The sequence below is a fragment of the Salminus brasiliensis genome, chromosome 8 (genome assembly GCF_030463535.1).
Source record: "Salminus brasiliensis chromosome 8, fSalBra1.hap2, whole genome shotgun sequence".
In the NCBI taxonomy this organism is placed as follows: domain Eukaryota; kingdom Metazoa; phylum Chordata; class Actinopteri; order Characiformes; family Bryconidae; genus Salminus; species Salminus brasiliensis.
The window spans coordinates 12,247,389-12,260,181 of record NC_132885.1 but is presented as its reverse complement, the minus strand read 5'-3'; the positions used below and the strand labels follow the sequence as shown (position 1 = coordinate 12,260,181).

Here is a 12,793-nt window from a genome sequence, read left to right as displayed (position 1 = left end):
GTGTAGTGCTCTAGTTGTAAGTATAGAGGGAAAAAAGGGGTAAGTAAATTGCCCACTAATACAGATATGGGGCACTTGCTACAAAACACTGCTCAATGGCTAACACGTCTATTATCCATGTACTTTTTCTACTGCAATAAACTTCCACAGATTTACTAAAAAAACCTCAATTTAAGCCTAAATCCAAAAATTACACAAATTACAAAAGATTCTTTCAAAAGTTTTATAAACTGTAAAATGTAAAAGTATCCAGAAGCTGAGTTTAACCAAATGCTTCTAAGAAAACAGGTTGCCTTTAAAAGGCTCCCTGGTGAAATGGGTGAGTGTCCAGATGTTCCATAAAACAAAACATAAACACACAGACAAAATAACCACTGTACTCAGTGTCTCTATCATTTGAGCTACCGTCTGAGCATTAGACTGGAAACGACCCTGAAATTACTGAGCCGGACAGCAGCCTTTTAACAACTCAATTTCCCAAATGTCAGAAAAGTACTATGATCAACTGTTAAACATGTTCATTAGGTTCTGCTAAACACAGCTTGACTCAGACTGACCTGTGTATAGACATGTGTATAGATGCTTTCCATTTGTGGAGGAATATTTATGCCGAATAGTAACAAGTAAATATTAATGAGTCTAGTGTCACTGATGAACTAGTCATAATATAAAAGACTACTGAGCAAACTACACATTGCAAACTACCACTGCCAAAACTGACCCACTAGTATAACAGGTGGTGATTCACTACACTATAAAGTGGCATGCAAACGTTTGAGCACCCCTGGTCACAATTTCTAATGTAAATAGTTACTGTAAAAAGTTAAAGAATCTTGTTTTTATCATATAAATTATATTTGAGCGTTCTGAACTTTTTACCATTATTCCAGGCCTTTGTAAGGGCTATGGCTTGCTTTCAAAGCTTAATTAAGCTAAATATTCTGACTCCTGAAACCTTGTCCCAACAGATATATAAGAAGCTGCCTAGCATTCTGAAAATGAAAATTCCGACAAATAAGTATATAAGAACCTAGCAAAGCATTTCCCAGTAGCCATATCCTCTGTTCGTAATGTAATTAAGCAATGGCAGTTAACAAAAACAGTGGAGATCAAGTTGAGGTCTGCAGGATTAGGGGAATTTTTCAGAGAGAAATGCTTGAAGCATTGCTAGAAAGTCAAAATCAAACCCCCTGAAAAAGACAGTCAGGAAGATTTAGCAGACATAAATATGACTTTCATGCAAAACCTTGATTGTGTCCTTACCACACAATACAGGGCCAGTTTTTAAAGTGACATCTTAACAAGCCTAATATTTTCTGTAAATGAATAATTTTAAAATAAAACCTTTTGGCTGCCATGAGCAAAAATATGAGACTAGCTATATCTAGAAACATACAGTATGCAGCCTGTCAAAAAAAAAAAAAAGCTGAAGATTAAACAAGAATAGCTTCTTGAGGTGTGGATCACAAGTACACCTCAAGATTGGTGTGCGGCCCCCTGACCTAAACATCTTGCCAAAAGATCTTCAGGCCATTTTCCTTTTTTTTATTTTAAAATGGTAAAAGATGCAGATAAACAATAAAAGTAAACTTGCTTAAAATCTTAAATAAAAATATTATCTTTATGTCTTTTAAAAATCTAATGACTTTTTACTTTCTTACTTTCTTTCACAGCAACAGGAAATTTCACTGGGGTGCCCAAAGGTTTGCATGCCACCATATGAGGCCTACATTTTAATCTAGTGATTAATAATAATAAGAATAGCTATTTTTTAATTTATTTGTTTGTTTATTTATTTATTATTGAGTGACTCACTTTCACACAGTTCTGGAAGTGGGAAGGTTCAGGTCAGGTCATTCCAGGTTCAGGTCATCTCAAATTTGCCTTCAAGGTAGATTTTAGTTTGCAGTTTGAAATTTAATTAGCGTGTTTGTGTGTGTTTATTATCTGACCCTACCATTTTTAAATACCTACTTCTGAATTTACTTAACCTCAACAGAACTTGCAAAACCAGCTGTATTGCCCTCTAGTGGAGCAGCCCAGACAACCATATTCCCAGCCATTACACTGTTTTAATATTCTTCTCTTACACACACTCCCAATGAGTGGAGCAACAATTCACTGATTTTGAACAGTTCTGTATAGTTGTGGAAGCTGTGAGGTTTTGTTGTATTTGAGATGGTTTAATCATTTCTGTCTTCTTTAATGAATTACTAGTGCATATACTAACATTTATATCAAACTTGCTTGGATTTATCTGACATTTGCCCAATTTTAAAAAGTAAATTATAGGTGCTGGAATAAGTGGTTTTATGGCTTTTTATATGATGTATGTAATTTTGATGTAAAAATGTGATTGAAAGAATTAATCTTCTTTTAATGACAAGGATGAGTTGGATGGTATGGGTTGATGGAGAACTCAGTTGATCATGTGGCGAAGTTTGGCATTTAACTCCTTTTCTTTTGCCAGCAAGTTGCTGCTGTGCTTTTTATACGCCTCAAAGTCCTGAAAATGTAACATGACACACATTTACAACATAGAACACATAATAACACATAAACACACTGACAGAACTATTCAGGACTGCTTTTCCGCCTTTCGCCACATTAACAGATTAGGTATTCACAGGTTTTCTCTTCCTCTTGTAAAATTAACAGACCTTCTTAAGATCGTTACATTTCTCCTCAGCTTTGTCGAGAGCATGCTGGAGCTCCTTCACTCTCAATTTTCCATCCACTGCAGCAGCTTCTCTCTCAAACCTGAAAAAAGACAACAAGTCTAGAGTGCTCTGCTGTCTCTGCTTAACACATCGGTGCACTGGCAGTCTGAAAAATCAGACAGACTTTTGCTTTTTGTGCTGCAGTTCCCAATTCAAAATGGGGAACGTAAGAGGTATACACCAATCAGCCATAACATTGACACCTGCCCAATGTTGTGTAGTGTGTCCCCCTTGTGCCACCAAAACAGCTCTGACCATTAAGGCATCGACTCAACAAGACCTCTGAAAGTGACCTGTGGTATCTGGTACCAAGACTAACAAGTTGTGAGGTAGGGCCCATGAGAATTAATAAGCCTTGGGCACCAAAGACCCTGTTGCCGGATAACTGATTGTCCTTCTTTGGAGCACTTTTGGTAGGTACTGGTCACTGTATACCATGAATACCCCCTAAGAACCAGATTCTAGAAGTTATGCACTTCACCAGTCTAGTTATAATGTTATGGCTGATTTCTGTATGCTGTCTTTACTGTGGTGTTTAAGACTCATACCTGCTTTCTGCATCCTGCCTGGCATTTTCTGCCTCTTGCTTCTTCTTTTCTAACTCTTGGATTTCCACTTGCTTATCCTGTCAGGAGGAGGAACCACATTCTCTTCTGTAACACTGCACATGTCATTCCTTTCATTTTATACATCAAAATTAATCTAGCTTTGCTTTTATTATAGTTATTTATCATATTGTTGGTGAATAAGGTCCCCTAAGCTGGCATCAGTATTTAAAGGTGAATTGTGGTTTATTGAGCCAAGCTGCTATTCTATTTGAATGTAGTTTAATGTAGTTCCCACCTGTATGATTTTCCCCCTTTGCATGGACAGTTCTAGTAGCTCATTCTTCTCCTTCATGAGCGCTTCAAGCTTCTCCTGGTTCTCAGTTTCTTTCGTCATGCCTCTTTCGTGACTTTGCCTGAGCTTCAGATCCATCTCTAGCAGAAAGAAAGAAACATGGCAGTATACAGTAAAGATGATAAAAGTGAGCTGTGCATAGCTGACCTACGGTTGACCATACCTGCACACATTTCTACAGCATTCTTTAGCTGTTTCTGAGTATTGTGCAACTCATCTTGTAATGAGGCTTCTTTTATCTGATGGAGGTTCATCAGCTCCTTTATCTTCAACTGGAAGCCTGTTGTTTTATCCCTGTGGAAATGATAAACAAAGAAATTTCTTCACTTGTAAAAGTTCTGTTCAAAATTTTGGGCTGGGATGTCGGAGTTTCTGAGTTTTTGAGTTTGAGGAAATATTAAATTAAAAACCCACACCAGTTAGATTTCCAACTTGGAAAGTCAAGAGAACCTCACCAACATTTGGATCGAGGTCAAAATCCAAGATGGCTGCACCACACATCAACCATAGTAAATTAAGTAGAATTAAACAGTTTATTACCACTTCTATTCTATTTGTGCCTCGTCAGATGAGTCGTACACACAGTACTGGACATGTTTCCATGGGGTTTGGATGTGCAAAATACCACATAATGTGTTGTCATCACTAACAATGATAACCTGGGACATATGTCGGTTAGCTTTACCATAAAACACCTGTAAAGGATTGTCAAACCAGTCGTGGCAAACTCCAAAATCTTTAGCTAACTGTTTTTGGAACTGTTTTGAAAAAGTGAACATTCATCTGAATGTTTAACCTCTTGAGACCCTGTGTCCTCATATGGGGACATTATTTTTTTTGCAAAAATGACTTCCTGTAGAAAGACTAAGTTTAGTTTTTATACTTGTTAGGTCCTGCTAATCCCAAACTGGAGAAATTAAAAATGCACACCAAGCAAAAGTCTGGGTCTCCGGAGGTTAACTGGAACGCGGTCAACTCAGGCATGACGTCTTTCCCAGCTCCGACATCTAACTTCAGACCTTAATGGAACGCAGCATAAGCTTTCAATGGATTTCAACTGATTGATGCTTACTGATATTCCTTTTCCAAATGCCTGTGTTGCTCCGCAAGGTCTCTCAGCTCTTGGGTCAGTTTCAGAATGGTCTCCTCTTTCTCCGCTAGCTCTTTACTGAACAGTTTATCGTTCTCTTCCCTGAGCCTCTCGTTCTCTTTCAGCAGCTCGACGTTCTGCCGTTTGTACTCATCTTTGAAGTTGATCAGCTCTCTGTGGTTGGCCGCAAGGTCCATGAACCTCTGCTCCAGCTGTTCAGACCTCTGGTGCTCATTCTCAAGCTCCGTCTGAACATCAGCTTGAAGCTTCTCCAGTTCTGCATTGATCCGCTCCAGAGCCTGACATCGAAGCAGCATCTCATCTGCCCGCTGCTTTAGAATGCAAATGAGGCTGGACTGCTCATCAATTCTGGAACGCAACATTTCGGCCTCGCTCCTCTCCTCCTGGGAAAGCCCCCTCAGTTTCTCCAGAGCCTGGTGGACGTCATCCATGTCCTTACAGTAAAAAATGCAACAGAAACAGTAAAAGTATTCACTCACAGTATGCGCAGCTTGTTACATCAGTTACTTTGCTGGATTTTCAGTCTGGTTGAGTAAAGCGACTTAACATGTTGTTTCATGTAGAATGTTGAGCAGTTCAGAAAGTTAACCACAAGGGGAAACTGGACAGACATGCCATCTACACAGTGACAGAATATATCTCACACTCTGTGAAAGCATGGGCAAACCTGAATACCTCAGAATTTAATCCAAAGCTTTGGAGTCAACACACAATTCCTAAATGCCTGAAACTGGTTAATCACCTCTTTTTGGGATTGACTCCCTACTTTTGTACGTATCACTAAAAAAAGGAACCTACACCAGCAGAATCTGATGGATGCAAGCATATTACAAAATGTTTGTAGGACTATAACAATTCAAAGGTTTTATTAAACCTTTATTTCATTGTAGGCCAAACAGCTTGGTAGATAGCTAACAGGCTAATCTTATTCAGTAGACTGGGAAGAATTCATTTGTCTATCAGTAAGTTTTCACATACAAAATGAAAGAGTATGCTTTTATTATTTATTTGAGATTGCTTTATTTTAGCATGTATGCATGGTTAATGAATAAAATTGACTGAAATTCCCACATACAGGTATCAGGTAGCACTACTAACTGTATCTGTTTTCCTAATTTTTCAAAATTACTTTTAAAGTATTATATTTCATTTTCTGATACCTGCAGATACCCTCCCTGATTAAAACAAAAAACCCTGGTCAGTATGTTAGTGTGTTTTGAAAACTGGTATGCTAGTCAATCATCACCAGACCAGTCTACACCAGAATTTGTTGTGGTTTGAACACAGATATGCCAGTCAACCAGACCTGCACCAGACCTGCACCAGATCTGCACCAGACTACCCTGCTGAAAAAAACACAGATCAAGCCAGTGGCTAAGCTGCAGTTTAGCTCTTAGCATAGGGTATGTATTTGGTTGATGGTTTGGCCGGTCTACAAACATGATCAACCTGACCAGGCTAAGACCAAGCGTGACTGTGCTCGTTGACCAGCATGACCAGCAAGACCAAGCTGAGTAACCACTGTGGTCTCGTTGGTCATGCTGGTCATAGCATGACCAAGCATGGTAAGACCAAGCATGACCACAACAGGGTATGTTCTTGCCTGGATCACCAGCTTTTCAACCACCTTGACCTTCAAAGACCAGCTTAGACCATCTGAAACCAGCTACCAGCAAAAGCTGGTCTTGAGCTGGACCTTGGGTTAAGTATAAGCCCACATTTGTTGTGTTTTGAACACAGATATGCTGGTCAACCAGACCTGCGGCAGACCAGTATGAACCAGCATGTGTGTCTGGAACACTGGTATTCTGGTCCAGTATAGAATTCATTCTAGTCTACAGTGTTTCATATGGGCTTACAATATAACACACCTTTTAAAATCTGCTGCTGCCCTGTGCTACATTATATGAATTCTATGAATATTGCATTTTTAATGAAAGACAGCTATATAATTATACATGACATCGAACTGTATCCAATCTGATAACACATGGCACTGTGTATCGTTACACCCCTAACAGACACCTCTTTGTTACTGCAAGGAAAACAACAAAACCCCATCCCCATTCTTTATCCAAGCAACTACGCATGCAGCAGTCTGAAAGAAAGCTTTTGCATGCCCTACAGACAGGGCAGGTCGCACAGGAAGGTGACTGGAAATGGAAAAGTGGACATGGTTAGACTGTCTGATTGCACTGAAAAAGCTACGCAGGTCATGTTGGAGAGCTAAAGCTGCGCCGCGCTGCTACAGTAGTTTGGTATTTTTCCAGCACGGTCCACCCTGCTCATGGTGCATTCAGCAGTCTGGGACGAACAGCGTCCAAACAGTGTCTAAATTAGGAGCTGTTGAATGAATTAGATGGCTAGAATAAAGGATAGCCTTGCAGCGCTACTGTACCTGTTTGGTGTCTATGATCATCGTCTTGAGGTCTTTGGGATTTCTTTGAGGAGATGTCATGCTTTCGTTTTTTTTTTGCTTCGAGAAAAGGATGAGATCTCAAAATGAATGAGATGTGGTGTCTTTGTTAAAAATCACCGACCCATTGTTGCTCCCAGTCTCAGTGTTAGCCTGTGATCAGCTCGAAAGTTTCTCTGGTTGCTATGGGTTACAGAGATTCGCTGAGATTGCTTTGTAAATTGATGCTACGACTATTTCTCTACAAACTAAGCTATGGTGGATTTCATAAAATCCTACTGTCAAATATTAAAAGATTGTCCTGTGTGCAGAGGTTAGAGCTGAATCATGCAAAACCAGCCTTTTCCTCCACTACTGCTCTTCCTCGGAGCTTCATCCATAATGACTGCTGAGCCTCCAGTGAGGAACACTAGATGGCGCCATTGCTCAAAGTGTTCAGGTAGATGGTTCTGCTTGATGAAGATCTGGTCAGTTGAATTCAGTTCAATTGAAATTGATTTATATAAGCAGGTTAAGTATGGCACAGATGGCAAGGGGGAACTCCCTGATATCAAGAGGAACAAACCAAGAGGAACCAGAACTCAAATAGGGAAGCTATTCTCCTCTGGTCGACAACAACTACCACAGTAGATACCACAACAGGTACCAAAACACATTGTTACCAGATAACAGACAAATGGCAGAGGAAGATTCAATATTAGTGCATGATTGACAGACGCATCATTTACAAAGATCTGCCAGAACGGACACCTGCAACTGCACAGAGATGGATGAAGCAGGTCTGTAAATATATAAGCTTTTCATTACAAAGACTCATTAAGGAGTTTTTGTAATGATGAGAAAGTTGAGAAAGTGATGTAAAAAACATGGACTGAGGTAGATGCTTCATCCCTTGCCATTTCTCCACGAGTGGCCATGTGGTATAAACCAATAGAATGGTGCAGGCATGAGTACTGTAGTGCCCTACAGTGAGGGAGTCCAGTGGTTCTGTCTGAGGGTAGTTTTCTACCATGGTTTTGGTCTTGTTCACTTAGAGTACTTTAATGTGCCTTTGTTGTTCTTAATACTTGTACAGTGCCGTGAAATTCTTCACATACCCTGCTTAGAAAGCTGGGGTCAGAGCACAGAGCCAGAGAGGGTTAAGGGCCTTGCTCAAGGTCCTAACAGCTGCAGCTTTAGTAGACCCAGATAACAAACCTAACAAACCAACCTTTGGTTGGGAGTGTTGGGATTTGAACCCTACACCTCCACAGAGACTGGAGCCTACTCAGGGTCTGAAGGGTCACTGACAATTGATACGATGGTAAAGAGTGTGATTTAACATTTCTGACATTTCTAAGGAGTGGACTCTTTCTACACAGTGCCCTTATCTACAAGGCATGAGGGTTCACTGAATGGTTCATGTAAGTAAGTAATAGTGGTAAATCATATGCTATGGCCTGTGCAGTGAGCCGATCTCAGTTCAGTGTTAGACAGAGCTCTGCACCATCATCACCAAAGCATCAACTGAGAGAATATATCTTTTGGAGGAACGGTTGTCAGTACTGTACCTCCAGTACAGTTCCAGAGACGTAGAAACAACTGGAGGTTTTCTGGCAGCGTGTGGTGGCTGAACTCCTTACTGAGAGGCTCTTGGTCAATACTGGTTATTTTTGTAGTAAGCTAGTAGTTGTGTGTTCCCTGATATTTGGCTATGGGCAAGTGCAGTGCAGCACAAGGATTGAGAACCACTGTAGTTGCTTGGTCATGGCTGTTTGGTGACCTGTGGATGTTCAGAGGTCAGGCTTATTAGAAGCCTAAGTCAAAAGTGTCCTTGATATCCCCTTTTTTTTAAGTCTGACATATTTCCTATGCATTCTGGAAAATTACACATGATCATAGTTTGTTGCTGTGATCTTCTGTCTTCGGAGTAATTCTTAAATACGGCCAAAATGTCTTCTGAAGTGAAGGATATAGGTTTGCGGCCCTTTTGCTCATCAGTGAAGAGGTTTATGCTAAGTTCACTGCAGTGAGAAAGAGCATTAGTGAGGTCAGGTACTGATATTGGATGATTAGTTCTGGATAACTAACAAAAATAACAAAAAATATCAGATAGTGCTTCATCATCTCAGAGGATATCTGTGTCAGTGATAGGTGTTTCTTAAAGGAGCTAAGTTCACTGGTTGCCTGATTTGGAGATATCAGTGTGAGTGTCTACCACCCACTTTTGCCTTGTCAATCAATGATGAATTGGCATTAAGGGGCACAAAATGTGCCAAGAAACCATTCCCAACACCACACCACAACCTATACAGAGTGCTTTTACAGTTTAGGTGTAATTTGTCTGGGTAGATTACCCAGAACTGCTCAATTTACTTTTACTACATACTTTACTTTCTGTCTCATACTATCTTGTGTATATTTATTGTATGATGTTGTATTTGTTGTTGTAGTGGGAACCAAGTTATGAAGCTCCCATGCTGTCTTGCTTAAGTGCCCTACCTGTAGTCTGTGCCTTTCTGACTTGTAGCCTACTGTGTGTTCCCATAAACACAGACCCTGTGTATATGTTGTACCAATGTTGTGTGCTGTTGTATATTTGTATATGGCCGGGTGAGTATAATGGTCTTCTGGCTCTTGATCCTATTATAGCCTGCTTAGAATGACATTTCTGGTTCTTCTACGAGAAGCAAACATCACAGCTAACATTTCAGGTGGACCTAGTCCATCCATATCCCAATCCATATCAGATTGTATACAGGTAAAGTTGGCCACCTTAAGATTTGTGGGCTGCTAAACCTGCTGCCGGATGTTTAATGTCCAAGTTAACCACAAAAAAGCTCTTCAGCTCATCAAGGATAGACAGCTATACTCTACAATCATACATTAGGCCTTACAAAGTCTATGTTACTGTTCGTAAATTTAAAACACACACGTACACACTCAAATATGAGCACACACACACATTCATGAAACCAAGATTGGTTGATTGACACACATTTAGACACACAAACAACCAGCAGCAGTATTTACTTAATTTAGCAACTATAAGAAACAGCATTATGTGAGAAAGTCACTCACGTTTGGTTCTTATGCAAAGGTTTGAGCACACATTGTCAGATAGCACAGTTTATCATCTGTTTCATTGAGAAGTGGTAAACACAGCTTCTGTATTTTATTGAACACGAAACACAATAGTTTCAGCATATTGAGGCATATCAGCTAGATCAAGCTTCATGAATTCACAGACTTTTCAAACTTTGCGCTATCAATCAGCAGTCATGGGCTCCTCTAAGACACCCAATCGGCTACCAAGAACCTGCATGACAGTTAAGCTAAGGCTAGACTGTTCATCTGTGCTTCCACAAACATCAGCTCAACGTTTGTAGTAAACTAACTGTACCTGCAAGAAGACCCAATAATATCTAAAAACTAGGCCATGCTAAAAAAAATCTGACTACAAGATCTGAATAAATCTTTTAGCTGCCACTAAAGGTGTTTGCAAGCTGTGATTTCTGCCTAAGACTCTGTTAAGTGCCTAGAGTTCTGCACAGGCTACAATGATGATTGAATTTTTTATGTTAGAAAAGACAATGAAAACGTTGTTTATATATTTTAATTTTATGTTTGTTTAGATACAAAAGCTATGCTTACTACTTCTTGATTAAAAAAAAGGAATTGGCCAAGGGTGTCCAAGGTTTTGCATAAGACTGCTCCTCATTTGCCTTTATCGCAGTTTCAACTGTGTATATTTATGATTGCAAATAATAAAATGAAATAAATAAATATATAATCAGAAATAGAGAGAGAGAGAGAGAGAGAGAGAGAGAGAGAGAGAGAGAGAGAGAGAGAGCAGTCATTAGGCAGTGATCTGTGGGTGCCAGCTCAGGATTTGATCCTAGGAGCCGGAGGTGGGGGGAGTATGAGTGTGAGTGTGTGTCTAAGCTTTTAGTAAACGCCCTTTTCCATGAGGCCGGACACAGAGAGGGTGAAGAGAGCGGTGAGAGCATCTCAGTCCCAGCAGCTCCATCTGGCCGCTACAGCAGGGGCTGCACACCGCACCAACATGCAGCCAGCACTGCTCGGCACGCTCGTGGTTCTGCTAACTTTCTGCTCTCTGCGCTGTAATTGTCAAGGTGAGTTTCCATTATATCATCCTTTCCTTCATATTTCTGTCTGCCAAGCCTATACCTGACCGAGACTGAGTTTTAGTGGTGGAGCCTAAGATAACAATAGATGTTCATTGTCAAGAGACTCTTATCTAATGACCTTAATTGTGATCTTAATTGCATTGGATTAAATGGAGGAGGACCTCTTACAGCGCAGCCTAGTTAAAGACCTAAAAATAGCCACCGTTACTTTGAGTTATCAGTCCGTGCACTTACTGGACTGTTAACCAGCCCAGCTAAAGACACTTGTCACTTATCTCGACGACGCTTGTCCAGTACCAGACACCTACAGATACCAACATGTGATCATGGGAATGCTGCTAAATCACAGAAATGGAGTCATACAGAAAGTCCTGTTTAACACCCAAGCAGCACTGTGACCGTACTGAAGTTACTGTGGGAAACAGAGACAGACCCACTATTTCTCACTGTTTCTCAAAATGCATGGCTCTGTGCTTGCATGCTCAACAAACAAAAGCACACTAGCTACTTCGATACTAGACGTTTCGAGACGTTTCATCCATCGCTTCATCGTCTGTGTAACGTTTCACATCAGAATTGTTAGCTACTTAATCTGGCGCACAAAAGCCTGCCTGCCTCAGACAGACCCGAAGTTCTCCCGGGCTGCTGCCCAATCAACCGCACTTGTGTAAGGGCACTAGGTAGTGCGCTAAGCGAGTGTGTGTTTATATTTGGGACTGAAGGAACGCGGGGAACCCTGGCCGCGGTGCTGGAGCTCGAAATAGAACGCTCGGCGGTCGTAGTGGAACGGGGCGTTCTGCTTCGAACACCAGCGCGCACTCGATAGGCGTTCTAAGTAGAACGCAGGCGCGCATATTGGAGCGCGGCCCTCGGCAACTTTTTGCCTGAGCTTTGCCGTTGCTAGGCAACCGAGGCAAGCATGTGACTAGCAGACAATCTCTAGACCCAAAGCCAGGAGTACAAAGCTAATTCAAAGCAATTTTAACGCTCTGAGACCAAACAGCTTAATGCCTCGCTCAGACTGTTTATAGAAACTGCCCAGCGCGTTTGGGTCACTTGTAGTCGCCCGTGGTTTGACAACCTTGAACGTTCCCGTGTCTTCTGGTGCAAAATGTTGCTAGACCTGGCGAGGCTCTCGGATTGTAATCTGCTTTCTTTTTTGCTCAACCCTTAGTATGTAAGCTCCTTAGTGTGAATCAAGCCACTAATTACACTGCAGCTGCCGTTCAGGGCCACCAATACGGCCCCTTGGATCCGAGGGACAGGGAAAGGGGGTGCACTGTCGTGACTACTTGATCGAAGACACGTTGTTTCTTTTAACCCTTTAAATTCCTTAAAAGTTCATGTTTCTGTTATTGATCCAAAACTAGTGTAGAAGCAGTGTGGCAGCACGTGGCACATGGGTCTATTTTAGGACCCATGCAAGAGATGTAAATCATGATGGTAATGAAGTGTGGGCCTTCATACAGGATTTAAAGGGTTTAAGGGTTTTAAGAAGCAAAGCTATTTTTTGTTC

General features: G+C 40.9%; 2 protein-coding genes across 2 annotated transcripts in view; one reads left to right on the top strand and one right to left on the bottom strand.

The window, feature by feature from the left end:
* Positions 1-228: 228 nt before the first annotated feature.
* Positions 229-7,530, bottom strand: LOC140560930 (coiled-coil domain-containing protein 89). Its single transcript, XM_072685639.1, has 7 exons — positions 7,130-7,530; positions 4,693-5,165; positions 3,784-3,914; positions 3,564-3,700; positions 3,269-3,345; positions 2,661-2,760; positions 229-2,506 (listed from the first exon to the last, which is right to left on the bottom strand). Exons 1-7 carry the CDS (start codon positions 7,187-7,189, stop codon positions 2,420-2,422), a joined length of 1,065 nt encoding a protein of 354 aa, XP_072541740.1. The 5' UTR covers positions 7,190-7,530; the 3' UTR covers positions 229-2,419.
* Positions 7,531-11,093: 3,563 nt separating this feature from the next.
* The window catches only part of lrp2a (low density lipoprotein receptor-related protein 2a), a 75,240-nt gene continuing 73,540 nt past the window's right edge, over positions 11,094-12,793 (top strand). The window contains exon 1 of the mRNA XM_072685638.1: positions 11,094-11,262. Coding sequence (XP_072541739.1) covers positions 11,094-11,262 — 169 coding nt within the window. The remainder of the gene's footprint in view (positions 11,263-12,793) is intronic.

Coding starts and splice junctions, on each gene's coding strand:
- LOC140560930 (XM_072685639.1), bottom strand. CDS start 7,189: ATGACATCTCCTCAAAGAAATCCCAAAGACCTCAAGACGATGATCATA. Junction 5,166..7,129: donor TGATCATAGACACCAAACAG/GTACAGTAGCGC, acceptor TTTTACTGTAAG/GACATGGATGACGTCCACCA. Junction 2,761..3,268: donor AGGCAGGATGCAGAAAGCAG/GTATGAGTCTTA, acceptor GTCTTTTTTCAG/GTTTGAGAGAGAAGCTGCTG.